General features: G+C 43.1%; 1 protein-coding gene across 1 annotated transcript in view; it reads left to right on the forward strand.

Moving 5' to 3' along the window:
* Nucleotides 1–22,273, forward strand: part of LOC124616556 (monocarboxylate transporter 1-like) — a 74,966-nt gene that overhangs the window by 30,057 nt on the left and 22,636 nt on the right. The window contains exons 3-4 of the mRNA XM_047144875.1: nucleotides 12,851–12,994; nucleotides 14,120–14,596. Of these exons, the coding sequence (XP_047000831.1) occupies nucleotides 12,851–12,994; nucleotides 14,120–14,596 (621 nt within the window). The remainder of the gene's footprint in view (nucleotides 1–12,850; nucleotides 12,995–14,119; nucleotides 14,597–22,273) is intronic.

Below are 22,273 nucleotides of genomic sequence, written 5' to 3' on the forward strand. Positions count from 1 at the left end.
TGCTGTGCATCTGGTTACAGCCCAAATGCCATATCACAAATAGGATTCCTTGTGTTCGGAATTTTTAGGTCTGTTTGTCCCATGACTAGGTTGTCCAAACAGTTTCACGGCTCACATTACCCTCAAATTCCCTGCTCGCCATTGCTGTTTCCGGGCGCAACCGGTGCCAGTAGTTTTAGACGATCCGACGTGTATCGCTTAACGTCATTGTGAATGATTAGACAGACTCCCTCAAATGAACAGGCTTTAGTGACCGTAAAGAAACTACCCAGTCGGCTGCGGCTTTGTGGCGACTTCAGGGTGACAGTTAAATCACAAGCAATCATAGACACTTCCCCTCTGCCTGGCCCTCAGGATGGTCACATTGTTGGCTGGGGACAGATTCTTTTCGAAAATCGGCTTGACTGAAGATTCTCTTTAGAGTCCACTGGACTAGACTTGAAAACAGTTGCTTATGGTTAATACACCTTTTGGACGTATCATGTCAACGGCTGACGCTGGAGATTACTAGTGCGTATTTCACCTTCCAGCTTTATTTAGAACAGGTTATGATGGTTGTCTCCCAATGGGATACCAATTCTGAATACATCATATGATAATTGCTACCATGGAAGATCGCCTGCGTAATTTCCATTCTTCGTTTACTATTCTACAGGATGCAGGCCTCAAATGTAATCTCTCTAGCTGTCACTTTCTCCAGCATTTCATTGTTTATTTGGATCATAAAATTTCACGGCAGGGCCTGAGCCCCATTGAAAAATATGTAAGCACCGTTATGTGTCTGCCCCATCTGTCTGTTCTGTGACTACTTCAGACGTCCTTGAGTAGCGTACAGTCATAAGCATCTCAGCGTCCTTATTAGGCAAAGCCACTCATTGTCCTAATTGTTGGACGCTGTTTTCTGTGGGGTCCATTTCCGTCCCACGCCAAAATTAGCGCTAGAGGTTGCTCTGTCCCAATGGGTCCTGATCGATCGTTCGGCCAGGAGGAACTGCTTTGCTTTTAACTGGTTTCAAAGGCGAGGCCCACGACCGATGGCTTCACTGAGTTCCCGTATTGCCTCTGGTGTGGCGGCAGATTCGGTACTACAGTAGGTCATACGTGTGATACAGCATGGATGGTTCGACCATCTGCCGAACCAGGCATCGAACCCGCTTCATAATTGTGTTGCGCCATTGCCTCCCTCTCGATTCCATTATTCTCTTACCGATGGATGGATTTACTCCCTGCGTCGTGTTTCCAGTAGCTCTGCGACACTTTTTATGTCAGGGTCACTGTAAAATCTCTCGCAAAAACTGTTGGCGCGCCACCAAGTGTTTTTTCCAGGCATCAGTTGGGTGGTGGAACACCTTTTTCGTAGCCTGCCGCAAGTGTTCAGGCCAGCAGCCGGTGGTGTGCCCTGCTTTTTTATTGCAGTTGCCGGTCGCTTCACAATCTTGGGAAAGAGTTCACATTGATTTCGCTTGCTCTTTTTTGACACTTTCTCGTTAACGGCAGTTTATTCTTTTTCTCGCTTGTTCCCTATGTCGTTTGTTGTCCTTCTGCCACAGTAGACGTGATTGTCAAGGCCATGTGAAAGATATTCACCTTAAAATGCTTGCTTCCGCCCTGGTTGCGACAATGGTGCTCAGTTCGTGGCGTAATATTTCACGGACTTTTGCATGCACAATGGCATTCGCCATGTCACAGCTCCTTCCCCCCCGCTTCCATTCATATTCATAGTCGAACGGTGAGGTGGTTGCCTTGTCTGAACGTTGCTATGCTGCCTGTCCCAGCGATTGGGCTTTGCCAGTACTGACAGCAGGTTGGCTGCGTACATAGATTTCGCAGACGAGAAATCTCTCACGTTTTTTTTAAGCTCTTGCAGAATGATTCCAGCTGGAGACGTGTGCCGCCGAGCCCATGCATGGCCATCAGGCAGAGACACTGCTCTACATTTTGCTAGCGACCAGGCGTTCCCATGCAACGCTGGGCCTGTCATTGTCCACGCGTGGCACACCAGTCTGGGCCATAGCGTTTTGACGATCACTTCTCTGAATTCCCACCATTGTCCACAGCAAGCGCGGTCACTGCGTCTTCATGGTTCACACCGAAGATCGACTCGTGGCATTACCCCAGAACTAGTTGCGTCCCAGGGAGGATGCCGTGCCCCCTCATTGGGACGGGTCAAACAGGTCTGGTTGTACCTGCCTAGCCCAGCGATTGGACTTTGCCAGTACTGACAGCAGGTTGGCTTCGTGCAACCAGTGCTGCCACATCCTGCTGCGCTGAGGGGACGCCACCGTCAGCGTCATTGGAAGCCGGGTCTCCATTACCAGAGCCTTTACTCTACAGCCTCCGTCTCTGCTGCCCATGTTGACGTCTTTCGTTGTGGACTCTGTCGTCCACATGGCTCCTGCCTGCCTATTGCCAGTCCAGTCCACTGGTCGCCCCAGAGTCCATGGCTGTCTGCTGTGTGCGCACAGCACAACACAAGCAACACCTGGCATGGATAGCCTCTTTATAAGGGAATGCACATTCCTCCGAGCACTTTTTTTGTTAAACTTCTTTCAGAGGTGTTGACTTATTTCCTTGTATTATTGTTGTCACCCCATTACCCAATAAATTGTGTTTTATGCCTGAGTGTTTCCTCTGTGTCAGTGGTTGGAACAATGTATCTTCCTGGAAAGTACAATGTTGTGACATTCTTCACGATCTCCTCTGTGGTTGAATAGTGAGACTGAGGACGATCTTGAAAAGAACAAAGAATGAAATGAGTGAAATGAGCGTATGTCATCCTTGGCCGGGAGGCTCCTATCTGGGAAAGTTCGGCCGCCAAGTGCAAGTCTTATTACGTTGGGCGACTTGCGCGACAGTGATGAGGATGAAATGACGATGAGGACAACACCCAGTAAACGAACGGAGAAAATCTCCAACCCGAGCAGGAATCGAACCCGGACCCGCTTACATGGGAGGCGAGCATGTTACCACGCAGCAAAGCAGGCCTACTTGAAGAGAACAATTTCAGTGTCATGTACTTAAAATACGTTGCATTTACACTTTATGTTTCCAGAGCACTTGCAAATATTCTAGGGAACAAAATTAAGATCCACTATCAGAGGTGGTGAAGGAAAGATGGAGAGACAGAGACGTAATAGTTATATTAAATTTTTGTGTGATGAAAGACGATATTTGGTTTAATAGTAAAAGTCACGAGACTTCGCACTGGTCTGTTTGTACTCTTGACTAAATAGTCAATAAATCAGTCTGCCGGCCGCGGTGGTCTTGCGGTTCTAGGCGCGCAGTCCGGAACCGTGCGACTGCTACGGTCGCAGGTTCGAATCCTGCCTTGGGCATGGATGTGTGTGATGTCCTTAGGTTAGTTAGGTTTAAGTAGTTCTAAGTTCTAGAGGACTGATGACCACAGCAGTTGAGTCCCATAGTGCTCAGAGCCATTTGAACCAATAAATCAGTCTGGCATACTCATTTAAGTCATGCACTTGTTGGTGCAAGAAAATTTTCACAGACTCCATAGAACATGCTATTGCAAAATGAATAACGACATTTGTAAGGGCTGGGCTTTAAGTAAGCCCTGTCAAAAGGCAAAATCATCAATGGTGAAACATCATGAGCTTTCCATCAAGATGAAAGGAACTTGCCACCGTTGATCAATATGGTTCTTTCTCAAGTACTATTCAGTGTTACTCTCGTGCCTCTGTTGATGCTGAGTCAACTTGTAAATGCGTTTCACTTAATCAATTAAGAACAGATACAACTCTTGTTGTACACACTCTCCCGCTTAATTTTCTACGCTAAGTTGATCATTTTGATAAAATGGTTTCTGATAATGGCCCAAAAACTTAGGCCGTTGGTTTTGAAGGATACTTGACACAGAAGAAAACATATTTATATCTCACTTTATTAAGCAGCATCAGAACTCTCTGAGCATGACATGAAGGAGCTTGGCACACTAAGTTGGCTGTATTGCTGTATGATGTCATAGATCATAGGATTCATATTTTCACAGATGGAGAAAAGTCCCAATGAGTTGTCAAATGATTTACTATCCATTGATATTTCCTAGTGATGCATAAACAATTTAAATTAGATGAGATAAGAGGAAATGTACTGTTTATGATTTCCGCTGCATTGAGACTCAGTGATGGGTTGACGCTGGCATCGCAAAAATTGGATCGGCTGGAGAAAGGCGTCAAAGGAATTTCAGACACCAAATGTTAACAGAATTCTTCAATATTAGGCAGAAAATCTTAATAAAATTGCAGACGCTGTCCTGCAATTGACGTGCATTTACAGTGTAAGTTTTGTCCCATCAATATTGGTCCATTCAAGGCGTGGTATGAGCCTCACCTGAAATAAAAAGCAAAACACGGGGAACTCGAATATCAAAGAGAGTGCATGATTCCAATATGAAGCTGCTGTGCGAGTAATTATGTTAGGACGTGTAGTAAGTGTACTTCATCTTAACCAAAACTTGTTTTTGAAGTGCCTTGAATGTTCGTTTTGTGTGATACGTTAAAGTATGATGAAGTTTCAGAGCGTCAACGCGTATTTTACAGTTCTTGTCTTGCGTGTATAAAGGAGATTTCCAAATAATGAGAAGTCTAACATGGACGGTGATGGGTAGGCAATATGTTCAAATAAATGAGAGACACTGTATCACACTAAAAGTGAGCAAGGTGTTTGTTAGGTAATGTAAAAAGAGACAATACTAGATAACGCTATTGTCCAAGATAATCTTCTGTTAATGTAAATGATAATTTTGTTAGAATAAATATTATTGCCATATGTTTTTTCTGCTTTTGTTTTATGCATTGTGATCCCTGTTATACAGCAAGTTGTGTAAGGTATTCAATTTACTGTGTGCTTTGCTTTGCGTCGTCTGACCGTTTCGGGGAATGAGACAAAGTAAATACGTGAAGAAGATTTAGCTGAGAATTTTAGCTATGAAAGGAGTTAGTGTCGGTAGTTTACAGTACATACCTTGTGCTACCTGGGGGAATAAATGTATAAGTTACTGTAGTATGTAGTGTGGAGGTACCATAGCTGATTTGAGTAGTTAGAAAAGTAGTTGTAAGAATCAACATGAGATGAGTGTGTAAGCACTTCATGTGTCTGAGTGATACTAATAAGCATTGAGTTAGAGATGCATATTAAGCGGTATGTGTCATTTCAGTACACATTTTCTTGTAAATATTTCATTATTCTTGAAAACTGTGTGTACTGTATGCCTGCGGTTTCTTTAAGTGAGTTGGGGAACCTGTGAGGATTCGTTCTCTTGCTGTAGATCATTAATTATGTTTTCAATAATTGTGGAGCAATAAGCACATTTGTGGGAGAGATTCTGTGTATATAACCAATGATGATGATAACTAGTGTAAGAGGTACTTATTAAAAAAAAATCTTTCTTACTGCATTCAGATTTGCACTATTTTGATGTTATGAGCAAAGAGACTTGGAAACAACAAGAGACGCTATTTGGTCACAGAGCTGATAGCATTGTGTATACAGGGGTTCATGGATGATCCACTAGGGACACACTGACTGATGCCATTCACTACTACTGAACTGAGAGAGACCTAATAATCAACACAGTCAGGCATCTTCAAAGATTACAGAGACCCTCCAACCTGTGGATGTGGGTAGGAATATATACAAGGGATGCACTTCCTGACAGTATAGGATTGGGGCGTGTAGCCAGACAGTAAGGAACATCATAGTCCAGATCTATCCTACACCGAGCTGCTACCTTAAGTGGTTGGATGGTGTCCACACACATCGGCGTCTCAAGAAACTAACAGATTGTCCTTTTCTCCACGAATTTCCACAATCCGTTCACTGTCAGTTGTATCTAATACCACACTTTCAAAAAGTCAAATGCTGCCTAGTTAAAAATAATGTAATATTCTTTTGAGTTGCTTCAAACTGATGACTGAATTAAGGTCACCCTTAATTGTAAAATATTTCATTACTTTTTACTTTTTTTCTGTTTTGCACGAAACGAATGAATAGATAAAGTTGTTACTGAAATTTAGTTCTGTTGTACTCCTTTTAAAAATAGAATGAATGATTCAGTGCCATTCAGATTTCATGTAGGTTTGATGTGATACCACGAACTGTTATTAACATCATCGTGTTAGAACTCAATTTTACCTATTGGTGTAGTACTGGTATGAGTATCAAGCACAAATTCTGGATTCTTTGGATAACTGACATACAGATTTTTTAATATTAGTATGCTTTTCGAGCTCAAGCTGTGGCTATTTAAAAATTATTGTATATAAACAACGGCAATTTCTCGGTCTGCTGTGAGTTTTCAGTTATTTTTTCTAGAACTCAGTTTTTAATTATCTGTTTCAAATAACTTCTTCATAGTTAGCATAACGTTTGTAATTAATGACGTAATTTGGAATGCCCCTTGTTGCCTCCTCTTCAGCATAGTCTAGATCATATCAATTCAGTAAAGGGGAGATGATGAAGGTTGGCTCTTTCATTTTCTTTCCACCTATTTTTATCTTTTCGTTATGTGTAATGTTTCACCCGTGGTATATCGGTAGCATCTTTGATTACTAATCAGAAAGTTCTTGGTCCTGGGTTATTAACCCACCAAAGCTTAAATTTAGTATATAATCAGCATTGGCGGCCGAAGACTTCCGGCGTAAGAAGTCACTCTCATTATATCAACGACCTTGCAAAAGAGGGCAGAGGAGTGGACAGAGGTTAGGAGCACTCTTTGGCCTTTCGGTGTGAAACTACTTCTAAAAGCGGAAGAATCAGCAATGATTAACGGCATAAGGATGCAGAAGGCATCACTGCATTAAAGACACATAAGCTGTATTCACAGGAAATGCACCCTGTAATTGAAAATTGTCGTGTTGATCTCTCCGTTGGCAAAAGAGTTCGGAATAGCTCCACTTCGGATTTCTGGGAGGTGACCATGAGGAAAAGATTGGACAGCCAGTGAAAGGGTAGCGTTTTACGAGAGGAGTGTGGAATTCCCGAAGCTTGCATATGGTAGGGAAGCTACAAAATCTGTAAAGAAAAGGCTCAAACTAGATATACCAGGGGTCAGTGGAGTGAAATGGAAAGAAAACAAGGATTTCTGGAGAGATGAGTATGGGGTAATATCAACAGCACCATAAAATGTATAACAGTTGGTTTCGTTATGAATAGGATGGTAGGGCAGAGAGTTTGTTACTGTGAACAATTCAGTGATAGGTTTATTCTTATCAGAATCGACAGCAAATCAACACCGACAACGGTAGTTCAGATATACATGCCGACGTCTCAAACAGAAGATGAAGCGATAGAGAAAGTATATGACGATATTGAAAGAGAAATACAGTACGGAAACTGGAGATGAAAATCTAATAGTCATAGGGGACTGGAATGCAGTAGAAGGGGAAGGAGTAAAAGAAAAGTTCACAGAAAAATATGGGCTTGTAACAAGGAATGAGAGAGGAGCAAGTCTAATCGAGTTCTGTAATAAATTTTAGCTAATAATAGCGAATACTCTGTTCAACAATCAGAAGAGGATCATGTACACTTGTAAAATGCCGGGTGACACGGGAAGGTAGATTGCATCATGGTCAGACAAAGATTCCGATATCGGATTCTGGATTGTAAGGCGTACCCGGGAGCAGATATAGCCTCATATCACCATGTAGTAGTGATGAAAAGTAGATTGAAGTTTAAGAGACTAGTCAGGAAGAATAAATGCACAAATACCTGGAATACGGAAGTCCTAAAGAAAGACGAGATACGCTCGAAGTTCTCTAAGGCAAGAACGACTAGCTCAGTAGGCAGTACTCTAATAAGGGCAATCACAGAAGTTGGAAAGAAAAACTTTGCTACAAAGAATGCAACTGCGAAGAAACCATGTTTAACAGATGGAATACTACAGTTGGTCGACGAAGCAAAGAAGTACAAAAATATTCAGAGAAATTCAGGAATACAGAAATAAAAGTCGCTGAGGAATGAAATAAATAGGAAGTGCAGGGAAGGTAGACGAAATTGCTGGATGAAAAATGTGAAGAAACCGAAAAAGAAATGATTGTCGGAAGGACTGACACCGCGTGTACGAAAGTGAAAATAGCCTTTGAGGAAATTAAAAGCAAAGGTGATAACATCAAGAGTGCTACGGGAATTCCACTGTTAAATGCAGAGCAGAGAGCGGATAGGTGGAAAGAGTACTCTGCAGACCTCTATGAGGGGGAAGAACTGTCTGATGTGATAGAAGAAGAAACAGGTCTATATTTAGAAGAGGTGTGGGATCCAGTATTAGAATCAGACTTTAAGCGAGCTTTGGAGGACCTAAGATCAAATCAGGCAAAAGGGATGGATAACGTTCCATCAGAATTTCAAAAATCATTTGACGAAGAGACAACAAAACGACTACTCACTTTGGTGTGTATAATGTATTAGTCTGGCGACACACCATCTGCCTTTCGGAAAAGTATCATACACACAATTCTGAAGACTGCAAGAGCTGACAATTGTGAGAATTCTCGCAAATCAGCTTAACAGCTCAACCATCCATGTTGCTGAAAGAATAATATGCAGAATAATGGAAAAAGATTAAAAATGTGTATATGACGATGATTTTGACTTTAGGAAAGGTAAAGGCACCAAAAGGCAATTCCGACGTTGCGGTTGATAGTGGAAGCAAGACTGAAGAAAAATCAATAGGATTTTTCGATACGGAAAAAGCGTTCGAAAATTTAAATTGGTGCAGTATGCCCCAAAATCTGAGAAAATAGGTGTAAGCTATAGGGAGAGACAGGAAATATACAATATGTACAATAATACGAGTGCTCGGATTAGAAGGGGTGCTAGACAGGGATGTAGTCTTTCATCCCTGCTGTTCAATCTGTGCATCGAAGATGCAATTATATAAATAAAAGATTCAGGAATGGAATTAAGTCTCAACATCGAAGCATATCGATGATACGATTCGCTGATGAGAAAGCTATCCTGAGTGAAAGTGGAGAAGAATTACATTATCTGCTGAATGTAATGAACAGGCTAATGAATACAGAATATGGATGTAGAGTAATTCGAGGAAAGGCGAAAGTAATGAAAAATGAGAACAGCGAGAAACTTATCATCGGGATTGATGGTCATGAAGCAGATGAAGTAAAGGAATTTTGCTACTGAAACATGGACAGTAGGAAAACCAGAGTAGAAGAAAATCGAAGCATTTGAGATGTTTTGCTAAAGAAGAATGTCGAAAGTTAGGTGGACTGGTAAGGTAAGGAATGAGGAGGTTCTTTGCACAATCGGCGAGGAGAGTAATATGTGGAAAACACTGAGAAGGAGAAGGGACAGGATGATAGGACATCTGTTAAGATATCAGGGAATGACTTTCATGGTGCTAGAGGAAGCTGTAGAGGGCAAAAACTGTAGGACAGGACAGAGTTTGGAATGCATACAGCAAATAACTCAGGACGTAGGTTGCAAGTGCTACTCTTTGTTGAAGAAGTTGGCACAGGAGAGGTTAGCAATGGTTCTGATTCTCGTTCTTCTTATTACTAGTGTAGCGTTGCATTAGAGACAGTATTTGAAGGAGCCTACTGTTGTGATGAAATTACTTTGGTTGACAGACATTCGTGGTACTGAGTGGTTTGTACAACGCGCAAGACTACCAGTAAGATCCAAATTATTCACTGTCGTACTGTCGTTAATTGTATATTACCATCTGACCTGAGTGAGGTAATGTGGCCAGCCGTTGTGACCGAGCGGTTCTAGGCGCTTCAGTCTGGAACAGCACTGCTGCTGCGGCCGCAGGTTCGAATCCTGCCTCGGACATGGATGTGTGTGATGTCCTTGGGTTGTTTAGGTTTAAGTAGTTCTAAGTCTTGGGGACTGATGGCCTCAGATGTTAAGTCCTATAGTGCTTAGAACCATTTGAACCAAGCTCATCCTCCCGTCACACCGAGTGGATGAAGTGGGGTTTCCATGATCTCCAGTTCACAAAACACAAGCGTTTTACAGTTTTGATGTGACATAGCAATATGTGAGGGCAGTTTATTGTAGTTTTGCTGTAACGTGTCGATGTAGGGAGCAATTTAAAATTGGTGCAAATCTGCTGTAACATGGCTGTGTATGGGCATTTTGTTACAATTTGCTGTAAAATGGTGATGTATGGGATGAAATGTCATGTAGTTTTTGTTGAGCGATAGCTTAAGTTAGCATTATCGGCAGAAGATTTTGTACTGCAAGGTGAAGTTACTAACTTAGCATGATTTTAAAAGTAGCTACGAGAGGATATTTGAAAGATAGCAAGTCTCGTTTATTACTATAGTTTCGACTGTGTGACAGTGTAAGACAGTCCCTATACAAGTACAATTTAACGTGTTAGCTAAATCAGTAGTAATCCATGTGTGTTCTTTACTATTACAAAACAAATGTTTACGTAGTTACATTAAAGACAGAGACAATTGTATTTTGGTGCTAAGATGGTCTTTTCGTTTGCGATCAGAGATCTGTAGTTACGACTTCATATCACGATAAGCAACCTATGCGTTTTTTTTTTATTTTGGTAAATAATTTTATTTTAGTCCAATTTTCGTATTTTCAGAATATAGAGCTAGCCTCTCTGTGTGGAAATATGTTCTTCATATACTTTTGTTTTAATTTTGTATACAATGAATTACGAAGTTACGTTTACATATTACGAAACTATGAGGTTAAATGATACATTGCATTAAAGATCGAAATAAAATACGCCCTGTTTAGTGTGCTTTGCTGTGCTAAAATGTCAGATAATGTATTGTTGGCGGATAATCAGCTACCACAGGTACGTTCGTTACCAAAGGTAACAAAAATTTAGCTTCCTTTCAGCCGGTCGATAATGTTTTTTAAATTTTCTTGATGCATCATCCTCTTCCACCCTAAAACAGGGTACGATAAGCTTCTTTTCTTGTACACAGCCTCATTTAGGCCTAGGACGAAATGTCAACTGACCACTTAGCGTGTAAATTCAGTCACATGCGTTTATTAGATAATTTATAGGTGGACATAGGGTTTCAACACTTAATTTGAGAGTTCACAGTCATGCTTTGGCATAAAGTGAGATGTGAAAATAACTTTGTGACACTTGACATAAAGTGTGTGTGTGTGTGTGTGTGTGTGTGTGTGTGTGTGTCGCTGACATTTTTTGACATCGGTTTGAGACATGAAAATACTGCCAGTTACACTCTTCATGTATTTTGACAGACAATTTAGATCAAAAGTAACATCGTGACACCCGACGTAAAAGTTGTGTTGCTGATAAATATTACGTATTTTTGATAAGTAATACAGAGGTAAAGACACTCTGTTACACCTGCTGCATATATCTGGCATACAGTTAGGTGTATAAATAACATCGTTTCTGTGTTCACATAGCCGGCCGGTGTAGCCGAGCGGTTCTAGGCGCTTCAGTCTGAAACCGCGCGACCGCTACGGTAGCAGGTTCGAATCGTGCCTCGGGCATGGATGTGTTAATTAGGTTTAAGTACTTCTATGTTCTAGGGGACTGATGGCCTCGAATGTTAAATCCCATAGTGCACAGAGCCATTTGAACCATTTTTTTGTGTTCACATACTTTTGATAAGCAACACAGACAATTCGATCGTAGAAATATTTAATTTGTTGCTCCATTGTGCCTTACACCAAGTGTGGCACTATCACTGACAGGTACAACCTAAATTGTAAATTAGGTCATTAGTTTCATGTCATACCAGTACTGTCAATATCTTTCTGAATTTTTGATAAATAATTGAATGCTAGTTAACATGATAGCAGTTTACGCAAAATTGAGGTGAATCTTATGTATTTTTGACAAATAGTAATACAAACATGAAAATACTATATATTACGCCTTTACTGTTGACATTTTTTATGTATTTTTCTTGTAAATAATTCAGATACTTTTGTACATGGCGACAATTTACGCAAGTGCAGATTCGTCAGATACTTCTGTACGTGGCCAAAATGGTGGCAACATACTAATAGACCTGTTTCGTTTTTGTGTCTAGTAAAATACTGGGATACCATTGGGAGAGGTGTGTGTGTGTGTGTGTGTGTGTGTGTGTGTGTGTGTGTGTTACTGCTGACACTGCATCCCACCATCCAGCAGTTAGATAACCCACACATTTGACATCATGCATACAGAACTGAGACATTTGCATGCCGATGTGATGTGTGAGAGTTCCAGGGCAGTCGAACTGTGCCAAACTATACTTATGTCAGAAGTGGATTTGCTGCTGAAAAGAAATAAGATACGGTATGATTTTAAAATAAAGCAGAAATAAAAAAAGTCTGGGAATAAAAAGGAGAATAACAACATAACAACGAAGTTGATAGGAAAACACCTATATTTTGCGGTCTCCGACTATTGGAGATCCAGATCTCATGTGTTTACATTTGGCGCTAGTTCTACTAATGTAAGAGGTAAGCTGGTGCCACCATGTACCATAACCCGGAACAAAATTTGGGCTTACCCATTCTGACGTGGGTTTCTTGTAATTAAATCAAGCTACGCCGAACAAATAGCTAGATAGTTACTTTAAAAACGTACTGTCAGTAAGTACCTTCTTCAGTCTTACTGGAGGCAAGCTGCCGTTCTAGCATTGCAGCCAACATGATATTAGACTAACAAATACGAGGTAGTATTGGTTACGAGGACAATATCTCATTGCTACATGTAAAAGTAAAAGACATCAGTGAAAAAGTTCAGATATAATTTCGACTGACTCAACTTTACTCTGTTGCCACTTATGTTGAATTGGTACATTTTTAGTACTAAATTTCATGCGTTTTTGACAGGTGGTGTGCGCTCATTGTTTTGAATGTTTACCTCTGTTTGCAGGGCTTCTGACTGGACCATTACTGAAGAAATTCTCGATTCGTCAAGTGTCTCTTGGCGGGGGACTGCTGACTGTGGCTGGCATGATCCTCACGAGTTTCGCAAACTCGTTCACCTACATTATCATTACATACAGTTTGTTAGTAGGTCAGTGATATGGACTGTATTCTCGCCTAATATCATAGCTTTGAGTGTCTGTGTTGAAGCTCCTCAATGTATATATTTTATAGCTTCTAAGTATCTGCATCTCCATTTCATCCACTTTTCCTACTGTTCCTATTCCAACATTCATGACTTATTTTCATCTTTCGTTCTACTTTCTCTTTTTTGCCTGTGTTGTTGGCCTAATGACTGTAAATGATACTTATGATAAGGGGATTTTCTTTGAGTAAATGCTAAGATAATGTCAGGGTTTTGGTCTTATCTTAATATGGCTTTACAGGGGGATTTAACTTTCTTGAATTAGGAATACCCCATCGGGGGTATTTGTCTATATAGCAAAAAATTGAAGTATCAGAGGTCAACACATTGCCACTGACGTAACTTATCTATACTTCGTAATATATTCTTTAAGTGTTAGGGCTATGCACCCGCCAGGTTAGCCCAGGGCGATAATGCGTTGCTTCCTGGACTCGGGTAGGCGCGCTGGTCCCAGTTCGAATCCGCCCAGCGCATTAACGTCGAGGGCCGGTGTGCTGGCCAGCCTCGATGTGGTTTTTGGGCTGTTTTCCACATCCCACTACGTGAATGCCTCAGTTACACGATTCGCAGACATTTGCAAAACGTTCACACTATTTCATGTCTTAAACTAGATACAGCTAGGGTTCACTAATTCCGTCCCAGGGGGGCGGGGGGGGGGGGTGTAGGGTGGCGACAGGAAGAGCATCTGGCCACCCTCTGACACTAATATCGCAAAATCCATAGTAACAAGGTCGAACCCGTGGTGAAGTGAGACAAAGGCCCAAAGCAAATGAAGAGTTATGCCAAGACTGTATGTCCATGATTGTTTCTTTTAAAATAAAAAATACTTCGTAGTGCTATGCTTAAGCTAAAATTCATCTCTAGTTCCTGTCTTCATTCAGACAGATGACAGTCTCATGAAACTGGATTAATGTTTTTCAAACATCTTGTACATTTTGTCGTAGTTTCTTTAAAGGCCACAGCTTATGGCCCTCCCCTATTCCTGCCCAATCTAGCTCGTGCTTTATTTTTAACAACCCTGTTCTCCGTGGCGCATTAGACTCGTGTTTTCATTGCTATTCTTCTGCATAGGTCTGGGTAGTGGTCTCGTCGCACCGGCTGGTTTCCTGGCCGTCAAGGCCTACTTCGTGAAGTACCGCGGGCGCGCCGTCAGCTTCTCCATGGCGGGCGGCAACGTGGTCCTGATGGTGATGCCGCACGTGGTGCGGCTGCTGCTCGACAACTACGGCTTCCTCGGCGCCATGTTGGTCTTCAGTGGCGTGTCGATGCATGGACCCTTGGGCAGCCTCCTCTTCCATCCGCTCGAGTGGCACGCCAAGCGCAGACCAATCGCCAGCGAGCTGAGGCCGCTCCAGGGTGAAGTCCAGGAAGGTGCGGACAAGTCTGGTACCGAAGCTGGGAGTCCTCAGGAGCGGAGGACGAGGCGGCGCACCTCATCGGCCTCACTGGCCACCTCTGAGTTCGGGGATGCGAGTGACGCGGTACCTGATGACCGCTCCAGGCGGCGGCCCGTCACCAGCGAAGAGGATGGAAATGTCAACCAAGAGGGTGAGCACCACGCCAGTAAGGTGATCACTCAGTCAACAGTATGAACACAAAATTGTTGAGGCTTTCGTGGCCACTTGTTGACAAACTGCCTACTGGCTTCTGTGTCGGGTTCTTCGGCCGACGTTCAGCACGCCAGCACGCGAACAGTTTGAACAAGAAAGAGGAAAGCCTTAAGGTAAACGGATCCTGGCTTCCCGTACTGCAGCGAACGACCGTCGCAGGTAGCAAGAGGAGAACCGCACCGGAAATGACCGCGGAGAAGCCCTCGGACGTTGGCGCGCCAGGTACATATAGTCTGCGCCCGCGAGATCGGCTCCAGTTCACCACCGGTAATGGAGGGTGAAGCTTTGACAATGCCAACCACTCGTGCTGGCGAAACGTCAGAAAAATCATTAGATGAACGTCGGCCGAAGAACCCGAGACAGAAGCCAGTAGGCAGTTTGTCAACAGTATGAAGTTGCTTGTTGTATCCACAAGGGGACTGGCCCTCTTCCATTTTACTGGTGCACAAATAATCTGAAGCTGAGTGCAGGTACATCGATTTCCAGAAGCAGTTGCAGTGTTGCTGCCGAACACTATACTTAAATATTGTTCAATTTTAATGAATAAGACTCTGTATGATAATATCAGTCACACGCAAAACTGTCGCCAATAGCAACGCGCGCGCGCGCGCGCGTTTGTGTGTGTGTGTGTGTGTGTGTGTGTGTGTGTGTGTGTGTGTGTGTGTGTCCACATCTCCTCCTAAACCACTGCACCGATTTCGATCAAACCTGGCACACACATCCCTTACACTCCGCTACAGCGTGAAAAATTTCATTCTGGAAATATCCCTTACTGACAGGCAACAGTCGCTGTGGGGGTAAGAAACACATACTAATGATTGTTCACGAGATACCACACCATAAACAACAAATGCGTGGAAAACTGCCCCATTATGCACGAGTTACAAATTTGTCTCTTCTTTCCTACTCACCCTATTCGCAACATACTTTGCACACAGTATCCATGTATGACGGTGAATAAATTTAAACAATTACATTACTGACATATGGAATAATCGGGTCCACTGCTGGATGTTTGTGTCGCTCTGGCACAATATTTCGGCCACGTAACTCGTTGCCTTCTTCAGGTGCTACCTGAGACTTCAGTGCTAGAGTCACATGTCAAGGTCTCGCCGGGAAAGCCTGAATAAATTATATTGTTGTAAGACAGATAGTTCAATAGATATGACGTCATAAACACCGAGGCATGTGAAGCTTGCCGCATCATACATGTGGTTTTAGTAATGTAAAGACGCTCCTACAGTCGAGTCAGCTTAAGGAAATCCCTGACACCTGGCAGCGCTTTTGACAGCTTTCAAATGCAAAGCGCAAACGGCTGTAGGAGAAAACGATAGCCATCTGCAGAGCTATCAAGAGGCGTCGCCATAGTGACGTTTACGAAATCGCGTGGTAGACACGCGAAGCAGCTGCGCCCAGCATACAGAACCTGTCTGGGATCATGTTTCTTATTCTGGATCCTGGTCTTACACATTTGTACGTTATGCATATTTCTTTCTAGTGGTGTTCCATTATTTCAAAGGCTTTTAACGAAAACATAGACAAGAAATTTTTTCGTTATTCCACTAAAAGTACGGTTAATTTTTTGTTTTTATTGCTAATAGAAAATTGGCAAAATGAATAGCCCTGCAATATCAGGTTTGTCAGCTATTTCTTAAGATCTGAACTTTCGTGTTTCAATTATATTTTATCTTGGCGCAGATTCGTTACGCGACTTAGAACAGCACTGCAATATTTTTCGTGATTCTTTAAAAATTCTGACTCCAAATTTTCATAGTAGTTGAGCGTAATGAAATCGGAATACCTGGAGTCTATTACTATCTTTTTCCAATATTTTTCGTATTAATTTTCAGAGCGAAAATTAACAATGGAACGTCACTTCCCTTTTGTTAACTGTGGCACACTAGTAGACTTCAGAATCTTGAAAAACTCTACAGAATTTATTGGATAAACTACAATTCAAATAACTTTTTTTTTCATCCATGTCTTGTATTCGTGATTTATTTACAAAAATATCAACACATTGAATACTTTAACTTCATAACAACTCGATAAGAACATGACGATAACTTGATAGAAGCTCGTACAGATGTGGCTGAACGTATATTAAGCGGATCGTAACCAGTCGCTGCCAGAAATTGGGCTATCGTTGGAGACTCTGAGGCACCAGAGGTTCTCCCGTAATCCGATAGCGACAGTTACAGCGAACGGCATCGCCCAACCGCTGACGGCACGGCAGCAACGCCCCCTGCGCTGACGCGCCACCCGCGCCGTGTGTGGATCAGAAGGGTAAAGAGAACAGCCGACTGCACCTCAACCAGTTCGTCACCAGTCGACTTCCTGCGAGTTCTTACCCACTTCTTACGAAGCTGTAGTCGAGCTGCTGTACGGCTCCAGTATAGAGTAGTTCAGTATCGTCTCCGTGCTGAAGTAACTTTCCCCACGGAAGTCGAACCTCCTCAGTATCGTCTTAGTACAGACGTAACTTTCCCCCCTGAAGTCATACCTCAGAGCTGACGTCCAGACCAGGTAAACTTGTGTCAGCATTTAGAAAGTGAAATTGAAGATGGGAGTTGGTGGTGGATATGAAATTTGTGACAATGGCAATAAATTCTTGAAAAACCAAAGTGAAAACTTTTCTCATTGTTTACGCAGTCTATGTCCGACTTCAAAAGAGAGTGATGGTTTTTGGGAAGTTGCATTTCCATGCAGTTACTAATTTTTAAAAAATGAGTTACTTTGTATAAAAAGGTTGAAGGTATTCGTGCAATAACCAGATACGTCCAGTTCTTACCTATAATAAGGTTTTACTGCCTTCGCGTGTTCAGAAGTGCAATCCTTCCGCAAATTCCTGCAGATTCTAATGCTGGGCCATCGACAAATGTCAGCGTGCGAACCATTCAGCGAAACATCATGAATATGGGCTTTCGGAGACGAAGGCCTACTTGTGTACCCTTGATGACTGCACGACACAGTTTTACGCCTTGCCTGGGCCCGTCAACACCGACAACGGACTGTTGATGACTGGAAACACTTTCTCTGGTCGGACGAGTCTTGTTTCAAATTGCATCGAGCGGATGGACGTGTGTGGGTATGGAGAGAACCTAATGAATCCATGGACCCTGCAAGTCAGCAGGGATCTGTTAAGCTGCTAGAGGCTCTGTAATGGTGTGGGGCGTGCGCAGCTGGAGTGATATGGAACCCCTGATACTTCGGGATACGATTCTGACAGGTGACACGTACGTAGGCATCCTATCTGATCGCCTGCATCCATTGACGTCCATTGTGAATTCCGACCGACTTGGCCAATTCCAGCGACACCCCATATGTTCCGAATTGCTACAGGGTGGCTCCAGGAACACGCTTCTGAGTTTAAATATTTCCACTGACTGCCAAACACTCCAGACATGAACGTTATTGAGCATATCTGGGATGCCTTGCAACAAGCTGTTCAGAAGAGGTCACCACACCTCGTACTCTTACGGATTTGTGGACAGCCATGCAGTATTCGTGATGTCACTTCCCTCCAGTACTACTTCAGACATTAGTCAAGTCCATGTCCCGTCGTGTTGCGGTACTTCTGCGTGCTCGCGGGGGTTCTACACAATATTATACAGGTGTACCAGTTTCTTTGGCTTTTCAGTGTATGTATGGTTGAAGTTTCATGGAGTTATGTTATTTGGCTGTGACACAGCATGCGAAAGTTATTTGCGTCGTTACGTTTTGCGTTTCAGTGTATTTTTATGTATATTACCCCAACTTTTTCGACTAACTTAAGGCCAGCTTTTTATTCAAATGAGCAAAAAGTAGGCAAATATTGGAATTTTTTGAGACAGTGAAAAGACATACGAAGAATCTGTTTCGGGGTTATGACTGATCGTACTTTGAACTCTATTCTCGATTTTCAATACAAAAAAAGGCGCCAGAAATTGATCCAGGACCTGCGAGTTTGAAGTAAGTAGACTGCGTGCAGTGTAGCCCCTAGGGAGTTACGTAAAATCAAAAATGAATAATACCAGTCTGTAATTCATTAAATTTGTAGGAGCTTTACCGAACCACAATGAAGTAATCTTAAATTTAACGTTATGGTGCCAACTTGAACTCTGAGTTCGATTCTTCAGAGTTTACTTTTCTCTTTGTGGTTTCACAGAGATTTATTAATATTAACAAATCCCTTATATTGTGGATATAAGCTCCCAATAAAAGTGTTTACTTTTCGCGGGTCAAAGGTAAAAGTTAATAGGATGAACGGTTTTTATTTTATGCTGCTCGTAGTTTTGACAAATCGTTTTCGAGAAAACCTGATTAAAGCTTATGGAAAACTTTTATAGGTGTTATTAGCTCAATTTGCATAAAAATATGTATTATTATATTTTTTGATATAACTGGACACAAATCTGAAGCTAGATTTCCAAAATTCAAACGGCTAAACCAATATGACGGACCAAAAATTGGGTTTTGACTAATTTTGACCAAAGTGTGACGAAGTAATACCGTTGCTTACATCTAGTCTGGTATTAGACGACCGTATATCAACTCTTCCTCTAACTCTAAGTGTTCCTGGAGAGCAATTCCCTCGTTCTTCTTGCAGGAACACGCGAGGCAATACTGACCCAACGACGTATCTTAGAAGATAGGTTAAGGAAAGACAGATCTACGTTTATGACATTTGTAGCTTTAGAGTAAGCGTTGACTGGAATACTATCTTTGAAATTCTGAAGGTAGCAGGGATAAAATACAGGGAGAGAGAGAGAGACTATTTACAACTAGTACAGAAACCAGACGTCAGATGTAAGTCGAGGGGCATGAAAGGAAAATAGTGTTTGAGAAGGGAGTGAGTCAGAGTTGTAGCCTAGCTCCTATATTATTCAACCTGTATATTGAACAAGTAGTAAAGGAAACGAAAGAGAAATTTAGAGTAGGAATTAAAGTCCAGGGAGAAGAAGTGAAAGCTTTGAGATTTATCTATGACATTTTAATTCTGTCAGGACAGCAGAGTTGTTGAACGGAATGGACAGTGTCTTGAAAGGAGGATATAAGATAAACATCAACAAAAGAAAGAAGAGGATAATGGAATGAATTTGGATTAAATCAGGTGACGCTGAGTGGCCCTGGCTAACAATAACCTATAACAGAATGAGATTTTCACTGTGCAGCGGAGTGTGCCCTGATATGAAACTTCCTGGCAGATTAAAACTGTGTGCCGGACCGAGACTCAAAATCCAGCTACACGGCGAGCTGTGAAAGGCACTCCATAGGTAGTTTGCGAAGCATTGTCGATATCTGGTATGCCCGGAAATAGCATGATGTCTTTCTTGCAAATAGAGCCAGAAGTCAAGTAAATTCTTGTGTCCGTCACGACAGAGGTAATGGACCGCATGTCCACGTATCCAGGTGACGGAGTTGGTTCGAGTCTTGGGGTAAAAGTCTCATCCGGAAACAATAGCGTGCGTGCAGATATATGCTCCGGTCTAACTCGCAAGAGATAAGCCAGCATCTGCCGCACTAGGTGCCAAACCGGTTCCGCCTCTCCACAGCTGAGGCGGTACTCGTCAGAATCTACTGTATTACAACCCACACAACTGGGAGATTCTGCCATGTGGATATTGTAGAGACGTTCGTGCATCACCAGCTTCCCATTAACAACTACGTACCATTGGGAAACAACATCGGAATCAAGCATGGCATCGTGTACAGTCTTCCACGCCACGCACCACCGTACGTCAGGATATTTTAGTTCGACCGCATTTAGCGGGCGGCGTTGCAGCATGTCATGATATAGGCGTCGAGTTGTGGCCACTTGTGGTGTCGTGAGCGCTACACTGCAATAACTTTGTTCTAAATAGAAACGTCCTATATAAAAGAGGGGCGCTGGGATGTCCTGTAGTGGCACCGGCGCTCTTAGTGAAGCAGGTCGTAGCGCCGTCAGAAGACTCGTGAGGCCCATAGGACAACGGCACAGCAGAAATAAATGTGAGCTAACACAGAGGGCAATGGCCCTATCATGGACGTTAACTAGGCCGAGACCGCATTTTTCCTTGGGGAGGGTAAGAGATACGTATCTGATCTTCAGTAACATACCAGCGGTGACGAAGTATCCCAGCGCTGCCATAATGCTACGAGCCAAGGGTTCGGAATGGATAGCGTTTGGGCGACATGCGGTATGCGGGACGCAAGGTATACATTGGCATAATACGCCCGCTGAACGGTCACAAGCGCTGATTTGCAATTCCGGCCCTAATTTGGTTAAGAAGGCGTCGATAATTGAGCGTCGTCGTACGTCGCATGCCGTTCATGAAATCTAAGCCCAATCAGCGGACACTATCACTGAAGCGTATGGGGCAATGTGTTCCTGCGGTAGCCCAATCCTGATGCTCAAGGCGACAGACTTGTCAACGTTGATTTGGCTACCAGAAGCTGTACCGTAGGTTGCAATCCAGTCGAAAGCCGCGGCTATATCGTCAACTCCACGTATGACGATCATCATATCGTCCGCATATGCGGTGCAGCGATAGATGGAGCCGCCGAACTGTATCCCAGTGAGCCTGTCTCGGAGACCACACAACAAAGGTTCTAAGGCCAACGTAAATAACAATGTTGATAATGGACATCCCTGTTGTACTGATCGGCGGATCGGCATGGGTGCTGTCAGACTTCCATTAACAAGAACTCGAGAAGTAGCCCCATGCAGAAGGCGTGTCAAGACTGTGATAAAGGGGTCGGGGTATTCCATGCACCGTAGAACGGCCGTGAGGAAAGTGTGGCCCACACGGTCAAAAGCCTGGCTAAAGTCGATAGACGCCAGGGCTGCCGGCAAACGTCTCACCCGTGCAGGGGAGATGAGATCTCTGTAACGACATAACGCAGTTCGGGATGTTGTTGGGTGCAGTAGTGTGCCGTGAATACGTTCTGATAGCAGCCTCGAAAAGATTTTGAAGTCGCTGTTCAATAACGTTAAGGGGCGATAATCGCGGACATGATTCCGTCCCTTCGGATTATGGATGGGGACAATCAGTCCTTCCAAGAACGGTGCAGGCAACGGTATACCCGGGGACATCAATTCCTGACAAATTTCAACCCAACACGGTACCAACAGTTGTTTAAATTCTCGATAGAACTCTAATGGTAATCCATCGATTCCTGGTGATTTATGGGCATCACCTTTACCAATGGCGTTGAGCACTTCCCCTTCTGTCACTTCTCCCAGTAAAGTCGGTACCATGTCTGGTGGAACTGTACCGTGGACATGTGCTGAAACGGTATCTACCGTCGCCATATCAGGGAGCACTGTTGAATAAAGTTGAGCGTAATGTCCATAGAAGGCTTCTGCTATATCTGCTTGTTCTGCCACGTGTCGTCCGTCGTCCGTTATCATGTCGGTCACCAGCGCCTTACGGCGCCAGCTGCGTTCTAGGAGCACGTGGTGCATAGATGGCCTTTCTGATTGTATCATGTCTGGAGCACGCGAACGTATAACAGCACCCTGTAAATGAAGGCGTGCTAAGGAGACAAGCTGCGCTTTCGCGCGATTGCCTATGATCTGCCTGTCAGGTGAGGGCTCCATAGCAAGACATTCCCTTAGGACGGTGTAATGATGGTTTTCCGTGCTCCTCCTCCA

This window comes from Schistocerca americana, chromosome 5, assembly GCF_021461395.2.
Source record: "Schistocerca americana isolate TAMUIC-IGC-003095 chromosome 5, iqSchAmer2.1, whole genome shotgun sequence".
NCBI lineage: Eukaryota > Metazoa > Arthropoda > Insecta > Orthoptera > Acrididae > Schistocerca > Schistocerca americana.